The sequence below is a fragment of the Hevea brasiliensis genome, chromosome 6 (genome assembly GCF_030052815.1).
Source record: "Hevea brasiliensis isolate MT/VB/25A 57/8 chromosome 6, ASM3005281v1, whole genome shotgun sequence".
NCBI classification, from domain to species: Eukaryota; Viridiplantae; Streptophyta; class Magnoliopsida; order Malpighiales; family Euphorbiaceae; genus Hevea; species Hevea brasiliensis.
In genome coordinates this window covers 89,723,903-89,745,534 of record NC_079498.1, presented here as the reverse complement: position 1 = coordinate 89,745,534, position 21,632 = coordinate 89,723,903, and the positions used below count along the sequence as shown (strand labels likewise).

Genomic DNA, 21,632 nt, shown 5'->3' with positions numbered 1-21,632 from the left:
AGTCAATGTACACATTTTTATTCTAAAAGTCAACATTTTTGTTGACCAATGATGAATAGTGACACCAAAAAAGTTGAAATTCACAAATTGAAGAATTTAAAAGTTTCAAATGCCCTAGTATACCTAACAAGATTGGTTTGGATAGTTTGGCATGCCAATAGGGTTCAATTAGCAGTACTGCACATGGCAAAAATGTCATTCTGTGATTTCATGGCTTTTAGCCATTCTGACTTTGCATTGAGACTTGGCCTTGTGACTGATATTATTTACAGCTTGTTAGCTGCTCATGCACACCGAGATGCATATGTGACCGATGGTGTGACGGCCCGAGGTACTAGGTACCCAGTGCCAGTTTACCCGTTATCCAGTCCAGTCGTCTAGTGTAGGTTACTTGGGGCAACCAAATGAATGAAATTGAGCAATGTAGAAGAAATAATGAATGGATATACAAATACATGACAAACAAAACATGCACATGCAATACATATTTATATCTGTTATTTCTTGTTATTATATTATTGCACCACTAAGCATTATTGTTTAGCGCGTTGCTTTTGCCACGCGTAGGTACTGGAGATCCTGATCGTGAGCCCAGTAGACCACAGACTGGGTGAGTCCATCCGACAGTTCTGCACCGTGTCCGTGTCACCTCACTACTTGCAGTGCATTGGTAGGGCACTAGGTGTCATTTTGTCATTTTGATATTTTGTAGCAGATTTTCTTCATATGTAATTAAACTTGTGTAATGTATATTGATGTATATGTAAATTATGAAAATTGTATTTGTTAATGGAAAAGTAAATGTTTACTTGTGATTTATATGTGAAAATCACATGTGAATGATGAATGAAAATAGAAATTGAAATGTTGAAATCTTGATATTGAGTTTGGTGTTGATAATGGATGTTTGAGAAATGAAAAGATTATTGAGAATTGAAATTGAGAAATATTGTTGAGATTTTGGATATTGGAGTTTGAGATGATGGAATAAAAATATTGGAAGTGTTTTTAACAGGTTCCGAAGAACGGTTTTCTCCATTTTTAGCCGGTACTCCGCCGGATTTTCTGTAAAATTTTCGGAACCTTAAATGAATAATACTTTTGATAAATGGCTTAAATAAATTGTATTTCATAAATTATATGCAAAAGCATGATATAAATTAATTGAGAAATATTAGAGTGTGCCGGTACACCGTGTGGCATTACTTACTCGGGTATACTGTACACGGGTAAGGGATGTCACAAGAAAAAATGAAAAGATAGTAAAAAATTTTAATTTTAATATTATAGTTATAAATTTAAACTATTAGTTATTAAATGTGCAAGTAAGATTGTGTAAATGATTAATTCGATTTTTAAACAGAAAACAAATTAAATAATCAAATTTTAAAAATATATAAATTGAACCGAAGTCAAGGATATAACCGATTTAAAAAATATATATTTAATTCAATTTAATTTTATCGATTTTGAAAAAAAAAATCTAATTCATTCAATTCCCCCATATAATTAGGGGAGAGCATTCGGTCGGTTTGGTTCCGAACCGAACCGAATACTAAAAACCAAAAAATTGAATCGCTTAAAAATATAAACCAAACCGAACCGATCACCTAAGAAGAATCGAATCGAACCAAATAAAAAAATATCGGTTTGATTAGGTTCCGTTGTATTAAACCAAAAATATTAGAATTTTTATTTTTTTGGGCTGGGTTATGCATCTTGGGCCGAGTTATGCATCTTGAGCCCTATGCATCTTGGGCTGAAAAATTATTTGGGCCATTTTACTATTCTGTTTAATCTGTTTTAACTGATAAAAAATCGAACCAAATCAAAAAATATCGGTTTGATTCAGTTCCGTTGTATTAAACCAAAAATATTAGAATTTTTATTTTTTTGGACTGGGTTATGCATCTTGGGCCGAGTTATGCATCTTGAGCCTTATGCATCTTGGGCTGAAAAATTATTTGGGCCATTTTACTATTCTGTTTAATCGGTTTTAACTAATAAAAAATCGAACCGAATCGAAAATCGAATATGTTCAAATTTTCAAATCAAACCAAACTGATAAAACAAAAAAATGGAATCGAAAACCGAATATGTTTAAATTTTCAAACCAAACCGATCGATAAAACTAAAAAATCGAACTGATTAAATCAAAATGGCTCGGTTCGATTCAATTTGTCAATTCAAACCGAAAACTATACAGCCCTACATATAATACAAAATCTAAAAGAAAAACCCAATAAAATTGTAAAGAAAAAAATTCTTTTGCAAAAAATGTAAAAATAATATTCAATCAATCCCACATTGAGGTCTAGGATTTTGGCTTGGAGATGTGAGGGGTAGGTCTCAATTCAATTTAGTTATTTTATACTTTCTCCTTCAAAATTGAATTAAATCAAAATTTATTGAAATGATCAAATAACTAAATAAAAAAAATATTTAGGATTTAATTTTTCAATTATACCTGAAATTTACTAAGCTCTATGTGTATGAAATGAACTTAGTTAAAAAAAATATCTATTTGCAAAAAAAAATCCATGCAATTCAATAATTATTTACAAAATTTTACAAGGGAAATTAAAATATAAAATCTATATATTATTAAAGTGAAATTCTTTTAATATTTGATGCAAAAAATACTATTAACTACAAAAATGTGAAACATATTCTAAGTTGTTGGGGGTGAAGGAGGAATTCTTTTTATTTTGCTTTTGTTGTACCTAAACAAGGCGCAGTCATAAATTATACTATTGTACTAAGACGCATGACACTTATATTGTTCTCAAAGAACAGTAAAAGGTCCCTTTTTTTCTTTATATTTTCACTAAATATTTATTGCTTTTAATAGTTACTTCCATCGTAGGCATTGACATCATTATCTCCTCATGGCAATTTACCGAGCATGTTGAATAATTTTTTTTTAATTTTTATTTACATAATAAATATTTAAGAAAATATCATAATTTTCAATGTTGTAAAATATACACATATATTAAACTATTAAATTGCTAATATAATGACTCTTAAATTTAGATTTTTATTTTTATTTAAAAAATTTTATAAGTTTTTAATTTTTGAATTTATTAATAACATACATATTAAAATTTTTAAAAATTTTATACTTTCTCTGATGGTGATATAAAGAAAAAAAATTTTTAATTTTAAAATAATAAAGACAACAATATATTTTAAAATATAAAATAGTATTATATTATTAATTTTATTTTAATTGAATAAATAAATAAATAAGATATAATAAGTGAAAATTAAAAGCTCATATTATAAAATAAAAATGAAATGATAAAACATACAGTGTAAAAATTATATATGAAAAATATTGAATTATAGAAAAACATTAATACATTTAGATGATATATAATTTAGCGAAACACATTCAATACTTATCTTATGATTTGAAAGTAAAAAAAATATTGGCATAGGTATAGCGTCCTAAAATATTAATTCATTGACTAATATTATACGCTATGCCTTTGCTATGTTCACATGCTTTCAAAGAAAAATTAATGACACATACTCCACTGATTGATTTATATTTAAGTTAATGTATTTTAAAATTAGAAACATATTTCATCAACTTATATTGTAATAATTGTATTAAATATTTATATTTTGTTGATTTAAACTCTCAAACATCCATTTTGGACATTTTCAAAGCAACGAATAATAAAAAAAAGGTTACCACATTCATCCTATATTAAAAAATTAGAGCTATAAAATTACATATTTTTATTTAAATATAAATTTATCTATACAAAAATAACTATATTATTAATATTATATAATATGATTATATATAATAAAAAATTACAATACAATTAATGCCTTATCTTAGTGGTACTGGAGTGATCTCCAGAGATGTTAAGTTTCGGGTTTGAATCTCAATTACACTTATTGTACCAAAAAAAATTACAATACAAAATCAATCATGAATGAGTTGATAAAAAAAATTAAAAGATATTTAAAGGATTTTACATTTTAAAAATAATAATTGAATTTTAACAAAATTCTAATAAAATAAATATTTAATAAAATTTTTATATACTCTAACAATATTTGTATTATTGAAAAAGTTTATATTGTTATTTTTAATTAATTTTAAATTTAATGACAAAAAAGAAGGAAATATTTTATTAAAAATAAAAGCAGAGATTGACTAAATGTCTATAAATATAAACTACAAAAAATAGTTAACCTAAAATTCAATAAAATTAGTCATTCTCAATTTTTTTTTATCTTTCTAACTTTTATATTAATTTAAGAGGATTTATTTTTATTTTATTTTTATTATCATTATCAATTACAATATAGTTATAAGTGTTTTCATATAATATAATATATTTTAATTATTTTACTTTGTGTATATATATATATGTTTATATGTACATGTATGATGTGTTAACTCATGGCAGGTTTTTTGTGCCTGTTCAAGCTAAATCTAAAGGGCTAAGGGAAGACATCAAATAACCATGTAAGGATAGATTTGTCTATAACAGTAAAGACAGTGACAGTATGACTTTTGGGTCTCTTAAAACCCATCAATAATTAAGAAGCTAATGCAATGCTAATCACAATTATGTACTCATAATTAGAGGTTTATTTACATAACAAGATGAAGAAGGAGAAGAAGAAGAGAATCCATTGATAATAATAAAAATAAAACAGCAGAAACAAGACAAAAGCATTTCTCTCTCTCTCTTGCAGTGAGTGCAGTGTTGTGACCATCCTTTACTGTGCATTTGACTCCTCTTTTTACTCAGTGGTCTGTCCCCATGTGTGTCTTTTCTTCCCTCTATAAATCTTACTGCTAAATTTTAAAGAGAGCGAGAGAGAGAGAGAGAGAGAGAGAGAGAGAGAGAGGTTTAGCCTTTGCTAATGCCATTGTTGTACGCCAACTCATTTCATTTGAGTCGTAGAGGTTTTATTTACCAAACACAAGAACAAAACCACCTTCTCTCTCTCTCTTTCTCGAGCCCCTACATTTCCTTACCACCATGCTCTTTGCTTTGTCATCTACTTGTTATCTCTCTCTCTTTCTTCATTTTCTTTGCTAATCTCAGACCATTACTTGTTTTTTTACCATTTTTAGTTCAAGGAGGGAGAAAATCATTATAGAAACCTTCTCTTCTCTGCTTAAAAAAGGAACTTCTTTTCCTAAGCAAAAACTAATCTTTCTGCTGTCAATGTATTTTTGGCTTTGAATTACTCTGTCTCTGCGGCTAAGAGATGAAATGGGTTGTTGTGAAACTTCTCTAAGAGTTTGGTTTCTAGCCGAAATACACCTTTCTCTACCGAAAGATGAAAGTGGTTGCTTCAAGACTTTCCCAAAAGCTACATTTCCAAGCTTCAATGTGTAGAACTATTCCTCAAACGCACATAAAACCCAGTTTGGCACAGCCCCACCTCCTTTTTATCCTAAAAGAATACACAGATTCTCCCAAAGAACCAACTTTCTCACTTTTCAGTGTCCCGTTTTTCTAAAAGCAGCACCCACGCCTATTCAAGCCAAAGAAAAAAACCACTCTTCCAGCTTTAAGCAACAGAAACCATGGGATGTGTTGCCTCCAAGCTAGAAGAAGAAGAAGAGGTGGTATCTATCTGTAGGGAGAGAAAAAGGCAGCTAAAACTAGCTGTAGAGAGAAGATATGCTCTTGCAGAGGCACATTGTAGATACTGCCAGTCTCTCTATGCTGTAGCAGCTACTATAAAGCTCTTCGTAGCTCGCCATTCTTCACCAACTTCACCGTTTCTCATCACCTTCCCTCCTCCCCCATCTCCTACTGAACAAAACGTGATAACGAATCCAATCTTTCTCCAACAAGAGCCATCTGAGTCGACAACCCCCCATGAAGCCATTGCTTGTGAGTCTTGTGGTTCCTCAACAACTTCAGATTCTAGTGAGGAAGAGACCAAAGAAGAAGAACAGAGAGAGGAGCAAGATTTTGGGTATTTTTATATGCAAACACAGTCACCACAGACAGATTTTGGATGGGATTTCTTTAACCCATTTGATACAATGAGGCCAGAAATTGTAAGTGGTTATGGGAGAAGTTCAGATGATGACTTGAGGGTGGTGAGGGAAGAGGAGGGGATTCCAGAGCTAGAAGAAGAAGGGGATAGGGAAGAAGAAGAAGAAGAAGATAATGGAAAAGCTGTGGTTATTGAAGAGAAAGGGAAAACGGAGATTGAGGAACGTGGGACTGGTGAGGTTAAGGTGGTGGATGAAGTTGCTAATCGGAGCCAAAGTGAGCAAAAGGGGCTTACGGTTATTGATACACCAGAGAGAGGTAGGGAACTATTAGAGGCATTGAAGGATATTGAGGACCACTTTGTTAGGGCTTATGATTCTGGCAAGGATGTGTCAAGGATGCTAGAAGCTAATAGGGTTTATTTGCAATCTGGCCTGGAGGAAATAAAAGGTGGGTTATCAATTTTGCTTTTGTTGGACTCCATTTGTTTAGTTGTATACCAGTATATAATAAATAATAGACTATCATGTTAACAGTTAAAACTTAAAAGTGGTTCTTTGGTTCCTTAAGTCTACCCATTATTTTTGCTATATTATATTGTCATTGCATGGGCATTCATCAGTTCGAACTGTTGTCTAGATTTTTATTTTTACCTGTGAACATTTCCAATATTGTCTCTCAAAATGTTTTTCTCCCCCTTCTAGTTGTTCTACTACTATGATTAAATGGATCTTGTTAGTCTTTGTTCAGAAAGGTAGAATGTTTTCTGATAATTACTACAAGAATCTACTTCCAATACCTTCATATTGGTAATTTTTTGGTATCTAATTATGCAGATTAAGCTACAAAGTCTACTTGTTTCTGTTTTTTGAACCAATTAGGTTAGGTATGTTAATATTTCTGTCTCCTTCTGTCTAGGAATTTCTTTGTCTTATTCATCTTCTTTTTTTTGGTTATATATCTTATTCTTCTTCTATTACTTTTACTTTCTTTTATCTTCCACAGTTCCACTGCTATTACTTCTTCCCTCCAATCTTTTAAAAAGATCTTTGGACCTTTGTTCGGCGTTTTTTTTTGTTTGCTTAAACATGAATAAGAAAACTTCATACAAGAATGATTAATGATGGAAATTATTGTTTTTCATGCAAATTTTGTGTTTTGCTATGACAGAGTTAAAATTATCTGTTATACCTGTTTTCTCTTCTCTTCCTTAGCAAGTGTTTATTGGCCTTTTAGCTGCTTCTCTTTCTTTTCTCCTTCCCCATATTTTCCTTTACGAATAATTTTGTGGATCTTTATATATCCCCTGATATTTCACAAATACATCTGAGATTCACTGTTGAAAGTGAAACGCCTAATGATCAAACTGAAATACTGGCCTTTATGTTTCTGTTGTTTATTTTATTGCGAGTTTAGCTCTCACCTTTTATTCTTTACAGAGATCTATCTGTGATGAACATTTAGTGCTATTTACGTGATACAGTTTTTGTTGAATCAACCAACAAAAATAGCCCTTTTCTTGTTCTACTGCAGGGAACTCGAGAAAACTAATTCAAGCTATTACATGGCATCGGTCCACTTCCTCGTCTAAGCCTTCATCATGCAAGAGTGTTGTGGCATCCATTTCTAAAAGTTCATCAACTTGGACAGAATATAAGAATGATTTGTTTGATGAATATGGCGGAATGGATGCAGGAAGCCATTCACTAACACTTGGGAGGTTGTATGCTTGGGAAAAGAAGCTCTATGAAGAAATCAAGGTAAATTAAATCACTGTAAAATGTCTTTCTAATCTTCATAGTTTATTTATTTTTTATGAGACTACTACCTTAGCAACTTCTTGGATCATTAAACGAGACAAACCAACATGAAGTTGAGCATCAAATGAGTAGAAGTGGCAGAGTGAAGATTATATAGGAAAAAATTGATATTTTCCAGGCCTGTAAATGTGGGCGACTAAGTATACTAATTTACATAGTGAGTTTGACAGTCTAATGATCTTTATTTCAGATTGGTTGAATACACAACAATATTTTAAGTGACTTATCAATACAGTGTTTTCTCGGTATCAATGAAGGCATGGCTTTGCGGAGGAAAAAGTCATGTTGTGGTATCGATATGCAATTCTGCATAATTAACTTGTGCTGGCACTTCAAGCACCAATGTTAGGAATCTAACTAGGAGCATAAACGGTCTTTATAGAATCAATGGTTGCAACAAAGAGAGAAGAAATGCCCAAAGGCTCAGCACCGAGTCAATAAGTGAAACTCTCCGTATTATCTGGGACAAAGCAGTGAAATTCATGTGAATGCCAACTCTGTAATATTCAGGTCTCCAGGAAAAAGGGTGTTTTATAAATATCGACTGTTTGTGTGGGCAAGTGACAACTCTCTTGACAACTTTTGCCAAGAAGCAGTCCCTTTTGGCAATCCACTGATAATGAAGATGCAATGAATAGTAATTAAATTTTGTATCCCTGACAATGTTCTCAAAGGTGAATGCAACAAGCAACAAAAACTTGCATGTGTCAAAAAATCCAATTCATTCCATTTCTTGTTTAAATATTACCTGCATTCTTGAGGGTATCATATCTTGAAGGTTTCCAGGGTGGTGTCTTGAAGGTTTTTTCCCATATGCTAATGCTAGAATAGAGTTTCTGCTTCTGGAAAAAGGTTAAGAACGTAGGCTGAAATCTTCTTTGTTTCTTCCTTTTACTAGTCTGATTTTTTTTTTTTTTTATTTGCTATGCATTAGGCCGGAGATAGCACATGGAAAATTTATGAAAAAAAATGTTCTCGACTGAGAAACCAGGATGTCCGAGGAGATGATGAGCTTGCGATGGACAAGACCAGAGCTGCAGTAAAAGATTTACATGCTAGGATCTTGGTTGCAATTCGAAGTGCTGAGTCAATCTCAAAGAGAATTGAAAAGCTAAGAGACGAAGAACTGCAACCTCAAATAGTAGAACTCTTGAAAGGGTAAGTTACCCTCAGAAAGGAAAAGCAATCATATTCAATTTCATTCTGGTTTTTCCTGGGTTTGTTCATATATCTTCTTTAACAAATGTGCAGCCTAACTCACGCCTGGAAGATCATGTTGGAATCCCATGAAACCCAAAACAAGATTCTTTTTGAAGTAAAATCTTTTGCCTGCCCTACATATGGAAAGTTCTGCAATGACTCTCACCGGCTTGCAACGCTTCAACTTGAGGCTGAGATTCACAATTGGCGTGCCTGCTTTACCGAGTATGTTGCAGCACAAAAAGCATATGTTGAAGCTCTCCATGGTTGGTTAACCAAATTCTTAGTCCCTGAAGTTGAATTCTGCTCCAGAGGCAGGAGTTCAGTGGCAGCATATCGAGCCACAGGCCCCCCATTACTTATGATCTGCCATAATTGGTTATCTTCGATGGAGAACTTACCAGGTAAGGCAGTATCATATGCATTGAAAAGCTTTTCAAAGGATGTAAGGGCGTTGTGGACTCAGCAAGGGGAGGAACAACAACAAAAGAGGAAAGTTGACAATCTTGCAAAAGAAGTTGACAGAAGGACTCTGGCATTGCAAAAGACTGAGACTAGGTTTCTTGAATCCAAGCTTATAGAATATGAAACCAATCAGGAATCAGAACACCTTCATGACCACTTGACAGAGAAGAAAGATCAGTTGGACATAATTAGAAAGAAGCTAAACACAGAAAAGGAAAAACACCACAATTGCATGCAAGAAACACAAAGGATGACATTAAGTGGATTTCAGACAGGATTTTCGACAGTTTTCGAGTCCTTAACAGATTTCTCCAAGGCTTCTATGAAAATGTACAATGACCTTGTGAACTGCAGTGAGAGTGCTGGGAAAATAGATAACCAATCACATATAGAAGGTGCTCAGGGTGAAGAAATTGGCAGTAGATGACAAGAATAGCATGAATGCATTGCTTGTATGTTATATGATGGGGAAGCAGCTCGCTGAGACATTAATTTATATTTATATATATATATATATATTTTTTAAACCATGGATCACTAGTTGTTTTATTGTGCATGGATGTTTGTTGCCTACATTTTTGCTGCAGAGACATGAAAACTTCCTGATTTCCTGCATCTTTGTTAACGAGAAGAAATGCGGGTATGGGAAATTCAAGTAGGCACTCCTTTGTAATTATTTATACTGCAGTGTTGAATGCTGCAGGGTTTTTTTTTGGTAATTTTACTTTAAAATTAAGGTAGATGGGATATTTCATACTCTCGCAGAAAACATTTAGAGGGACTCTTACCATACATGTTTGAAGTCAAATGCTTTAGCAAATGGTTCACGTGACATAAATATGCTGTAAAAACACAATCACAAGGAAAATATCCTCACACCAGAAAATGCTGAAAATTCTTGCTGTTAGCAATCTTCAAAAAAAGATTTTAAATTTACATAACTTTAAATAAATTTGCATCTTTTTCCAATTAACGCCAGCTAAGGGTAACTTTTACCAATGGCCCAAGAACGAAATTATCATCCCTTGAAAGAAAAAAGACTAGTACATGTTTATTGCAATTCTCAAGTAGATTTCAGATTAATTCAAGTTTCACTACATTCTATTTGTAGTTTTGTACAATATGCAATGATACACATCCTAATAAAAAAAGCTTGGCTATGATCATGCAAATGAATAATTACAGGTTTCAATGTTCAAGTTACAGGTACAATCTCCTCTTAATCCTACCTCAGGTAGAGGGAAACCAAGAATTGAGAGAAGAGAATGAATTCACTAACTACAGCAGCAGGGGAGTGTATACCAAGAAATGGCACGATGTCCACTTGCAACCAATTCTCAACTGCTGAACCCACCACAGCTCCAGCCACAAGCCCTCCTAAAGTTATTATGGTGGCCTTCCCTGCAGACATGAAAGCATATCTTATTAGATGATTCCCAACTGTCTGATTCAATCTGAATTTCTACAGAGATCGGAATTTCCTCAACTTGTGCAGACTATGCAGCCTTTAGTCTTGGCATTCTTTTTTCCTTTTCATCAAATTGTTGTCAACTATAGTAAAAAGAATTAATATTTTTCATTGGAGATCAACTACTAAGTTGAACATAACCTTGCCTAAAAATTAAAAAAAAAAAAAAAAGGAAATAATAAGGGGGGGGATTCAGACTTCAGACAAAGTCAAACCACATGAGCTTTCAACTAGATCCATCATTGTCATTTGCAGATGTTCTTTATATGGAAACACCACTTTAGCCTACCTTTCCTTCCTCAGTAACAAAAATCGGGAAATGAGGTAAAAAAGGTGATGTAGGAAATCCTAGAAATTTTAGGACTACCTATTATAGGAAAAAAAAACAATTATTTTGTTTCAGTAGTTTTATCAATTTGTAATTCCTAATCAGGGTTGAATTGGCATTTCTAATCCTAATGTGATTAGGGTGGTAAGCTCTATAAATAGGCATAGTTTGCTATTATTATTAGATTGATTATGATAATTTTTGAGTGATTTAATCAAGTTATTGAGTATTTATTTCTCCTTGTTCTGAAAATGTGTCTCTCCTCAATTTGAGAATTTGTTTCTCTTGGTCCCTAAATTTCCTGGTTCCACATCAGAAGGCCTCAGAGATCAGGGAAAGATGTCAACCCCGAAATATGGCAAAACCATTAACAGACTAAAAATAAAAGGAGAATGCCAAATAAAACCACTACAGCAAGAATCCTTCTTCAATTCATGAGAAAAGAAACCCTTGATGTAGCACCAGAACAATAATACAGGTAAAATAAGGACAAATCCTTGAAAAAGAGAACTAATTGTCAAATTGTATTTATCCCAATAAAATGTCATAACAAAAACTTACCTAATAATAATAGAAACCCTCAGTCCTATTTATAGAATTAGGAATCCCAATCACATTAGGATTTTGGAACCCTATTTCAATCCTAGTTAGGAATATAATATAAACTAGGAAATAATAGACCTAATAAGAAAAAAAAAATTCCTAAACAATAAAATTCTTAAATTTCCTAATTTTACAATGAAAATAATTATTAAATTGTATTAGGATCTTCATCTTTCCATACTGCATTAACTGCAGCAACAGCAGGAAGCAAGCTATTCAATTTCACCTTAGATAAACTAGGGTTCAATATTTGCATCGTGTTGATAGTGTCCTCAACCTTTTTCCCCTTTTTCTAATCAACAGGAGGATAAACACCAATGCCCTGGTTATGTCTAAACATTAAGAAGTCGAACATAATTATGCAATTGTAAAATTTCCATCATTCAGAACCATGTAAAACTATCATTGTTCTTTTCAACTTCAAAAATTCAAGAAACGTGAAACTTCTGTAGGACAATTCCTTTGAAATTTATTAAAACCACATAAAGAGAGATCAATACCTAACTTCACGTTCTTCCTTGTCATGAAGTACAAGGAAGCACCAAAACTTGTAGCTAATAGGAGCCCAGGAACATCAGCCCCAGCATAAGGCGCCACAGATGATGTGGTAGTTCCATTTACATAAGTTAAAACCATCAAAGCTCCATACACTCCTGCTTGTATTCCCAAATCACCAGTCAATGGTGTTTCCACTGAAATGGGTGTATTTTTCATAGTTGTCCGCAGCCACTGAGGTACTGATCCCAACCCAGGGCCATTTATGGGCTTGACATCAGCATACCAGATGCCACTATTTGCAACTTTGCCAGCTTGACGTTGAGTTAAGCTTCGCATGAGTAACATATCATATGCAGCCTCAACCTAAAATGAAATAACTATAACATTGATAAGAAATAAAAATCATCTAATACATCATCATCACCATCAATTATTATTATTATTATTATTATTATTATTATTATTATTATAAAACTACTTATCAATATCATCAACATAAAAACTTTCTCCTGACACAACAAATACTCATGACAATAAATACAAATTCAACCATATTTATGTCTTGGTAATGAAACTATCACTAAAAAGAGGCGTCTTGAATCAACACTATTTTTATACCACGCGGAACCATAACAAGTTGGGTAAACGTATAAGCACAAGCATTGATTTAAAATGGAATATTTTCTTATGCCTTCCATGACTTCGTAAACAGCATAGCAGAAGTGAATAAGCTCCATGCCATTCAATAAGCTTTGAATAATGGGACGAAATGAGATATCAAATTTGAAGCTTAATATGCAATACACATCAATGCAGTGAAACACTAAATTCCATAGAAGACCCGGTTCAATAAGTTCTACGAAATCATAAGGCAGTGGCAAATTAAATCTAATAAAAGAACTAGTTGAAGCTGGAATTTCAATTTCCCACTAATCCATTCCTCAGACAATAGAATTCCTCATATGACCCATTAAACAAAACAAACTAACTAAACGTTCTAACCATTAGCAGCATAATGAAATTCAAAGTTAATTAGATATAGTGACACAGCAACTTTACCAACTTAACTACCATGTTAGCTTCACAAATTAATGCGAAGCTCAAACACGAATACAAAATCCAATTAATTACCTACTCAAAATAGATGAACTAGACACAAATGACAAGATCATTCCAGTTCTGAGTCAAGCCCAGAATCAAAATTCTATTATTTTCTAGGCTAAAGATCATCGAAGATGTCATTCTAACTAAACCGCATAATAATCTTGGAAAGTTTCAACTTTAAAGCCAATAAACGAAATTGAAACGTTAGATTTTAAAGCCATAACTTCAAAATTAACTGAAATAAACAAAACGGATTTCTTTTTAATAAAAAAGGCTCAGAATTAAATAATCCAAATAACAAAAAAGACAATGAAATAACCTGTGCAATCGCTTCCTGGTTATCCTTGCACGCAGCAATAATAGCTTTTTTGGCGCGAAGTATATCATCGAAAGACGCGCTCTCGGAGACGCCGAGAAGCTTGAGAGCGTTCTCGACCGACATCTCAAACGGCGCAGAGTCGTCGGCTCGGGAACCGGCTCGCGCGCCACCTGCAGCTAAGAGGCGACGAGAAGATGGAATTATTGTGGCCCTCCATGGCTCATTCTTCGAGGACTTTATTTGAGTTGTGGTGGCGGCGGAGGTGGGGAGGTGGACCGGTGGCCAGGAGAAGGGTGAACCAGGAGCGAGGCGGTTGGGCCGGACGTAGAGAGTGGCCGCAGCCATTTTTGTGGACAAAAATGTAGCGGATGGTTTGGTTCTTTCGCGTGTCTACAATTACAAATGGGCGAGCAAACGGTTGAACGTGATGGATTTTTTTTGCCATTTTAATCGGAGAAATGTTTCTGTGTAGCTGCGGCATGACCGTTCCTTAAATTTGGATGCCATCGCATCGCTTATGTGATCATAGATCCGTTGAGCCCTCTTGTCCCCTTTAACAGCCAATGCGTACATCAAATGGAACATTCCCCCTTGCCTTGCCTGGTGTTGTGGTTGTTCATTTGCATAAAAATGTAACATTTTAAATTTTTGAATTTATTACGTATTCATATCTATAAAAATTTATTTAATTTGTTTAATTTAATTTTTAAGTTTTGAATTTTAATATATTTTATTTTAATAAATTATTTTAAGACTGTGGCGCATTTAAAAAGATTTTTTATTTTAAAAACTATTTTGAAAGATTTATTTTATTTTCTAAGATAGAGCAGTATAGCAAAAAATGAATACAAAAAAAGCTAAATTGGATAAAGGATTTTAAACTCAATATCCAAACACCCATCCATTTTCATTCTTTCTCCAACCTAATTTTAATATTTGCCTTCTCTCCCCCTCACATTTTTGTGGGTAAACCAATCTCACTGAGATCACCACTGTCTTCTTTGCCCATCGGCAACCTCCAATGGCCCGTCCAGCATCCCACTTGACTGAAAAAAATGTGTAATTTGATGAAAAGACTATTCAAAGTTTTTTTTTTTCACCCTTTTTGGTCGTTTTCAACCACCTTAATTAGTATTCTAGGGCTCTATGGGTTCTTCTTGTGATAGGCTTTAATTCAAGGGTAACCTCGCACATTGAACCTTTTAAATTTGTGCAAATTGAGTGTTTGAAGTTTTAGACCCATGGCACTTTTTGGCTAAAATATAACCAAACAATGGCATATATGTTTCTTACATCGAGAATTTTGAGTACAGACTAATTGGGACAATTTTTACTATCAAAAAATCTTTGAGACCCACGACCTTCAATGTGAGTTTTTGGTCAATCATCATTTTAATTAAATAAAAATAAACACTTGGTTGGTTGTGGACTTTGTGTAAATGCCTTCTTTCAAAGAAATTCTATAAGTGCTTAGGAATGCAATTTCTACCAAGACACAAGAGCCCAGGATTGACTTTGGAAGGAATCCAATTGTTACAGATTGATCTCACGGGCTAGACCGGCATTAGGACTTGGGCTAATATAAAACCTCTGAGGCTCGTAGTAAGCCTTACTGTTCACAAATTTATAACCAGGGCTAAAAACTGAGGCCCAACATGCAACTAAAATAAAATGAAATAAAATAAAATAAAATAAAATATTATATCTTTATTCAGGCTAACTCAACCCGATAACCATAAAAAATTAAAGCTATGGAAGTCCAGCTCAACCCTGATGCCGTCATTTACAAACTATTTAACTATCACAAAATTTTTCATTTACTAATACCTAAAACTTAAATTAACACAGTACCTGACAAGTTTAATACTACTGCTAACACATGCTGAGTTCTAGATTATAATTTTAGAAAATAATAATGCAAATACATAACTGTTAATAAACCTGCGAAGAAAGAAGTAGGTTATTCTGAAAAAGAACTCATCCTGTAGCCTGAAAAAATAGGGTAAACAAGAGTGAGCGTTCGACTCATAAAGTAAGATATTGATTTTATATATAATTTTTATAACTATCTAAGTCTAGTGCATTCTTAAAAATGAAATACAACATTTTCACACAATTCAAACAAGTCAAGTCATAATCACACCAAAGGCAATCTGTAGCACTCACACACCCGTGTGTCAAATCCATACTTACACATACACATATATGGGAGCTGATCTTCTATATAGCTCTCTTAGTTTCAACCTCTGTCAGCGAGATCAACTCAAAGTTGAACTTTCTCTTAATATCCAAATGCGGGAGCCAGCGAAATTGACTCGAGTCACGCCTTCCAACGAGTCAAGCTCCAGCCGCGTCTACCCGTCCTACCCATATCCATATTATAACGGTCAGGCTCCAACCACTAGAGGAATTGTCCGCTTTGGCTGTAAGCCTCACAGTTTTGTCCCATAGGTGGAATGGAGAACTTCCCAGGAGATCACCCATCCTAGAATTTCTCTCAAGCAAGCATGCTTAACCTTGGAGTTCTTTCAACTCTCCAGGCCATTCCACCAAAAGGCGCCTTGTGATTAGTTTTCCCATTTTATATATCATTACTTTCCACTCTCATTCTAATGTGGGACGTGTTTCCCATCTTTCAGGGAGCTTTTCGCTGCGTCCAACGGAATTACTGAGGCATTGCCTTAGGGCCTTGTGGCCACCAGCTTCCGCCACAAGTGTCCTCACTTGTCGCATCATACTGAGGGAGCTTTCGGCTCTGATATCAATTGTAACAATCAGGCTCCAACCACTAAAGGAATTGTCCGCTTTAGCAGCAAGCCTCACGGTTTTGTCCCGTAGGTGGAATGGAGAACTTCCCAGGAGGTCATCCATCCTAGGATTTCTCTCAAGCAAGCACGCTTAACCTTGGAGTTCTTCCAACTCTCCAGGCCATTCCACCAAAAGGTGCCTCTAGTGATTAGTTCCCTCATTTTATATATCATTACTTTCCACTCCCATTCCAATGTGGGACGTGTTTCCCATCTTTCAGGGAGATTTTTGCCGCGTCTAACGGAATCACTGGAGCACTGCCTTAGGGCCTTGTGGAGTAAATAGTCGAGGAACTACTATCTCCTTGTTTTTTCACTTTTTCGTGTTATAATACTTCACTTTCCTTAGTTTGTCTTACTAAATCTAGCTCTACAATCTTATCTCAATTAGTTTTACACCTATCTTCTTTCATCTCATATACAGGGTCTATCAATACATATACTAATATCAAGCATCATCTTTAAACTCATTTACAAGTAAATAAAATACTTCCTTTCATTCATATAAAATCAAGTACAATATTTACAATTTTATTTACAATCACAAAATGAATTACATCGTTTACTTACATGCAATAATCAAAATGCAAAATCTAATGATACATGAGCCCTAACAAAATGGACTGCTGAGGTGATAATTTACACTATAGACCGGGTAAGGGGTGTTATGCATATACACACCACACAAATACAAACTCACGCACACAGCTTCAAATTGCCATAAAGTAACATATACAGCAAGTCATCAATTACATATGCAACACAAGGCATGCCTAATAATTAACCATATACATGTATTTATAAGTGATGCATGAGCATGCCTTGAATATATAATAATATTAAAATTATAAATAAAATTAATATCTACTCACTAGTTAATCGACGACTATTGCGGCGACTGGGTGGGGAGGATGGCTGATCCTGATCACCTAAATAATTATATTATAAATTTATTAGTACTAGTTCAAAACAAAACTTTTAAAGAGGCAAAAGATGCCCTAATTCGTGCAAAAAATCTGACAGAATCTCTCTTGTACCGAGGACCTACCCAACCTACAAAGTAGTTCAAATAATACTTCTAAAATCACAAATCTCACATCTAAATCTCATCAACATCACATGGCCCCTCCTAGGCCCTCCAATCCAAGCAAATCTCATAAAATTAAAAAAATTACATTTTTGCCCCTAAAATTGATATTCTGCAAAAATCATTCAAACGAGCTCTAAAAATTCTAAAATTTTATCTGGTGGTTCTTAATAAGGTTATACTATTACAAAAAGAATTATAATTTTCTAATTACCCATGAATATTTTATGAATTTTTATTCTAAACCCGATACTAGGTAATTAAAGAAACTTAGGGTTCGGGTTTACCTATGTCGATTCTAATGCTTGGAACACATCCGAAGAGTCTGAAATGCTAGGATCGACTATAATATTGGCCACACTCCAGAACGAGCTGCCGGGTAGCCGGATCTAGACGAAAACGAGGTCCCAGTGTCGATGAGCTATCATCGATCAGATCTCACTTAAATTAAGCCAAAAAATTATTAATAATTATCATAAAATTATTTTTAATTTTTCAAAATTGTAAAGGTCCAAAAATCTCATGTAGCGATCTATATTGTTTGATGATCGCCTTTTTTAAACAGCGTCAGATTGAAGTGAGGCCGATCTTATCTGCAAGGTTTTATTGCTGTCACACCTTAGACATAACATAATCCCGTAGTATATCTAATGAATTACTGAACTTCGCCTACCAATAACCCATTAAATATACTATAAGGATTTTTAAACTAATTTCCATTCATTTTAAAATGTAAAGTAATGTTGAATAATTACTAAAAGGCCTTTAATTGAAGTTTATGTCATGAATTCAAATTTTGATTTATTTGGGATTTCGAAAATTTTATAGAAATTTTGGTAGAATACCGGCTAGAAATTGAGAAAACAGTTCTTCAAAACCTGTTAAAAACACTTCAAATATGTACAATATCCACAACTCCATTTAATCTCAACACAATCCCATACAAATCAATACAATTTCTGGCAATCTCAATATCATTTAATTCAGTGTAATTCATATATAAAATTTTCAATTCCAGAAAAGAGGACAAAATATTAATATTACAATTTTGATTGTACAACTGCTCAACTAATTCTATAGATACATATGAACAATAATTTACATCAAAAAAAATTTATAAGGGTATAAAATATTATACACGTACAAAATCCAAAAGTTTCTTTAACTGCAGCTAGAAGCAGCTCACTCTGCTGCTTTATCCTTCTCCCTATCTGCGACAGCAAGAAAAGTCATCGCTGAGTAATTGACTCAATGCTTCACAACAATAAATTCCAAAAATCACTAAAAATGAAACCATTCATTGGTAAACAGAAATTTAAAAATTCTCGTAATCATAGTTCACAAAGCTGATATTAATATTTTTAACAACAATTTATCAAAATAAATTGTAAACAATAGTGTTGCCAATAATTACATAACTTAGGTCATGATACAAAATTTCATAATCAATGCCGTATTGTACACCACGATAAAGTAATCTACAACCTCACTAATCGAAATTAATGAGAGAGGTGGCTAGCTAGCTATATGAGTACTCATCCGATCTCAACCTCAAACTGACAAGTCAGAGAGGAAGGAACATAATCAATCTCAACTCTATAATGGAGGAGGAACACAATAGATTTGCAATGCCAAGTGTGAATTCAAAATCCAATGCAAACCATTTCATTCAAACAATTTAATTTCAACACTAGTCATGTATCATTCAAAATTTTCGCTTATAATTTAGGCAACACAATATTTCTCAAATAAAATTTTCAAAGCCATAAAAATCATAAATTGTTCACAACACACTTATCCAAATAAATTTTCTAGTAGAGACAAAGAATATAAAAATTATTGTTCACAAATATCTTTTGTTTGCCTTAACTCAATCTACTCTACCTCATTCCTTGGAAGGCTCCTTTCCTACTGAAACACATAATTAAAGTGTTTCAATACCCATTCAACTCATTTCTAAATAATTAATTGAACAATTGAATTTTTCATACTCAAGTTACTTATAAAGTCTTATAAGATTGGAATCTTTGTATTTGATGATAGTGTGGTTACTATGTATATTACTATTCATGTAAATTTTTGACTTTTTCATAATTAATAAGTATACAATTTCTAAACACATGGTCCTACCACATTTTGGGTCACAATTTTGTTGGCATTGATTGCTAATTACAATTCAAGATTCATTATAAGTTATTTCAAAATTTCAGATTTGGTCTTATGTTTACTATTCCATTGGATCATTCTACAATGGAAATTTAGCTAAACTTTCTTCATCAAAGTTGTTCCTTAATGTGTCTAATTTAATTGCCTTTTTGAATCACTCGAATTTGAGTTTTGTAGCTCAAGTTATGATATTTTTAACATAACTGGCCGGATTGGTAATTGTCCAGAATTTCTGGGCAAATTTGGTTCTGGCAGTTTTGATGACCTAATTTTACTTATCAATTTGACTAGGTTATGGTTAGAATTTGGATTTTTATTCTCCATAAAAGTTGTTCTACTATGTGTAAGCTTTCCAATGGTTCAAAAATCAGGTCATTTAGACCTCTCTACACAAAGTTATGATAATTTGAACATGTACTGTTCATTTGGTCAATTCTGCCTAGAATCATGGCACTAATTTCGGATTCAACCAAATTTTAGACCAACTTATCGTCAGTTTTTGGGTAAGGTTTCTTTGTAAAAAATGTAGAATTATGACCCTAATTTCATTTTCAATTGGCCTCACACCAATTGGACAACACAATTCAACTTATGGCCCTTTAAACTAGCTGAACTCATTATCCAGAATTCAACAATTCCATAACCACAACTTATCTCAATTTCATTTCTCAATTCCCAATTCAAAACACACTAAGTGACCAAAATTGAGTATTATACACATCAATTGGTCAACAATTCTAAAAAATCCCCAAATTCCTCTAAAACCCTAATCACTATGAACCCTAATTTTCTAATTGCCACAATTCATGCAATTCAAGTATTCTAATCATATATACTTACTAATTTAAGCTTGAATACACATTTGGTTCCATATATTTCCATCAAACCCTAGCCCCATCAAGTTGATTGAATTTTATGGCTTGAGTCTATGCATGAATTTTTTTCAATTCTTAAGTTAATTTCTACTTGCTTAACCTCATTTTCACAAGCATAAACTAACTTAAGTGAAGAGAGAGAGACTTGCCTCTATATGGAGCTTTTCAATCTTCTTAATCTCTACTTATTTCTTGAAATTCTCTCTTCAATTCTTCTTACCAAAGTCTAATTAAGGGTTTTTAGTGGAGAGACTATAAAAATTAAGGTTAAATTTGGGAGTTTGGAAGCTTGAAGTTGATTGTTAATGGTGAAATGTTGAGAGAGAACATGAGAGAGAGAGGGACGGCAAAGTTGGGATAGAAGAAGACTAATTTTTTCTTTTTAATATTGTCTCATTTTAATGATAAATATCCTCAATTTTTCACAATTTAAAATTATAATTTTAATTAAGTCATGCTTGCATCATTGATGATGTCATAATCAACTTAATTTCTGAATTTTTCTTTTCATTTTTCTTTTCTTCCATACACCTCTTCTCTTTTAGTTTATTTTTCATAATTTTAATTTCTTACATTTCAATGGAAATTTAGTCCAAGAGTCATCTCTAAGGGTGAATTGACCAAATTGCCCCTTATCGATCTGATCAGTTTTTCCAATAGCACTAGGTCACTTCCTGAACTCTGATTCAATTATTTGAACTGGTTCTCTATTCTTTTCTGTGGTTTTCACATTACCATTAGCTTCGTAATTATCCCTAGGACTGGGATGTCATAGGGTCTCACACAAAATTAGGGTAGCAACTGAGCTCGCAATCACTTCCCAGTTCGGTTACCCATTGCTAGGACCTCGGCTCATTTAACCGATAATGCTTTGTTTTCCTTATTTCCATTTCACATTCATA

General features: G+C 33.2%; 2 protein-coding genes across 2 annotated transcripts; one reads left to right on the top strand and one right to left on the bottom strand.

The window, feature by feature from the left end:
• The first annotated feature begins 5,136 nt into the window (after window positions 1-5,136).
• Window positions 5,137-10,194, top strand: LOC110641443 (protein ALTERED PHOSPHATE STARVATION RESPONSE 1). Its single transcript, XM_021793152.2, has 4 exons — window positions 5,137-6,440; window positions 7,524-7,750; window positions 8,745-8,968; window positions 9,062-10,194. Exons 1-4 carry the CDS (start codon window positions 5,570-5,572, stop codon window positions 9,900-9,902), a joined length of 2,163 nt encoding a protein of 720 aa, XP_021648844.2. The 5' UTR covers window positions 5,137-5,569; the 3' UTR covers window positions 9,903-10,194.
• Window positions 10,195-10,525: 331 nt separating this feature from the next.
• Window positions 10,526-14,392, bottom strand: LOC110641456 (protein CHAPERONE-LIKE PROTEIN OF POR1, chloroplastic). Its single transcript, XM_021793169.2, has 3 exons — window positions 13,796-14,392; window positions 12,375-12,735; window positions 10,526-10,876 (listed from the first exon to the last, which is right to left on the bottom strand). Exons 1-3 carry the CDS (start codon window positions 14,138-14,140, stop codon window positions 10,701-10,703), a joined length of 882 nt encoding a protein of 293 aa, XP_021648861.2. The 5' UTR covers window positions 14,141-14,392; the 3' UTR covers window positions 10,526-10,700.
• Window positions 14,393-21,632: the final 7,240 nt, after the last annotated feature.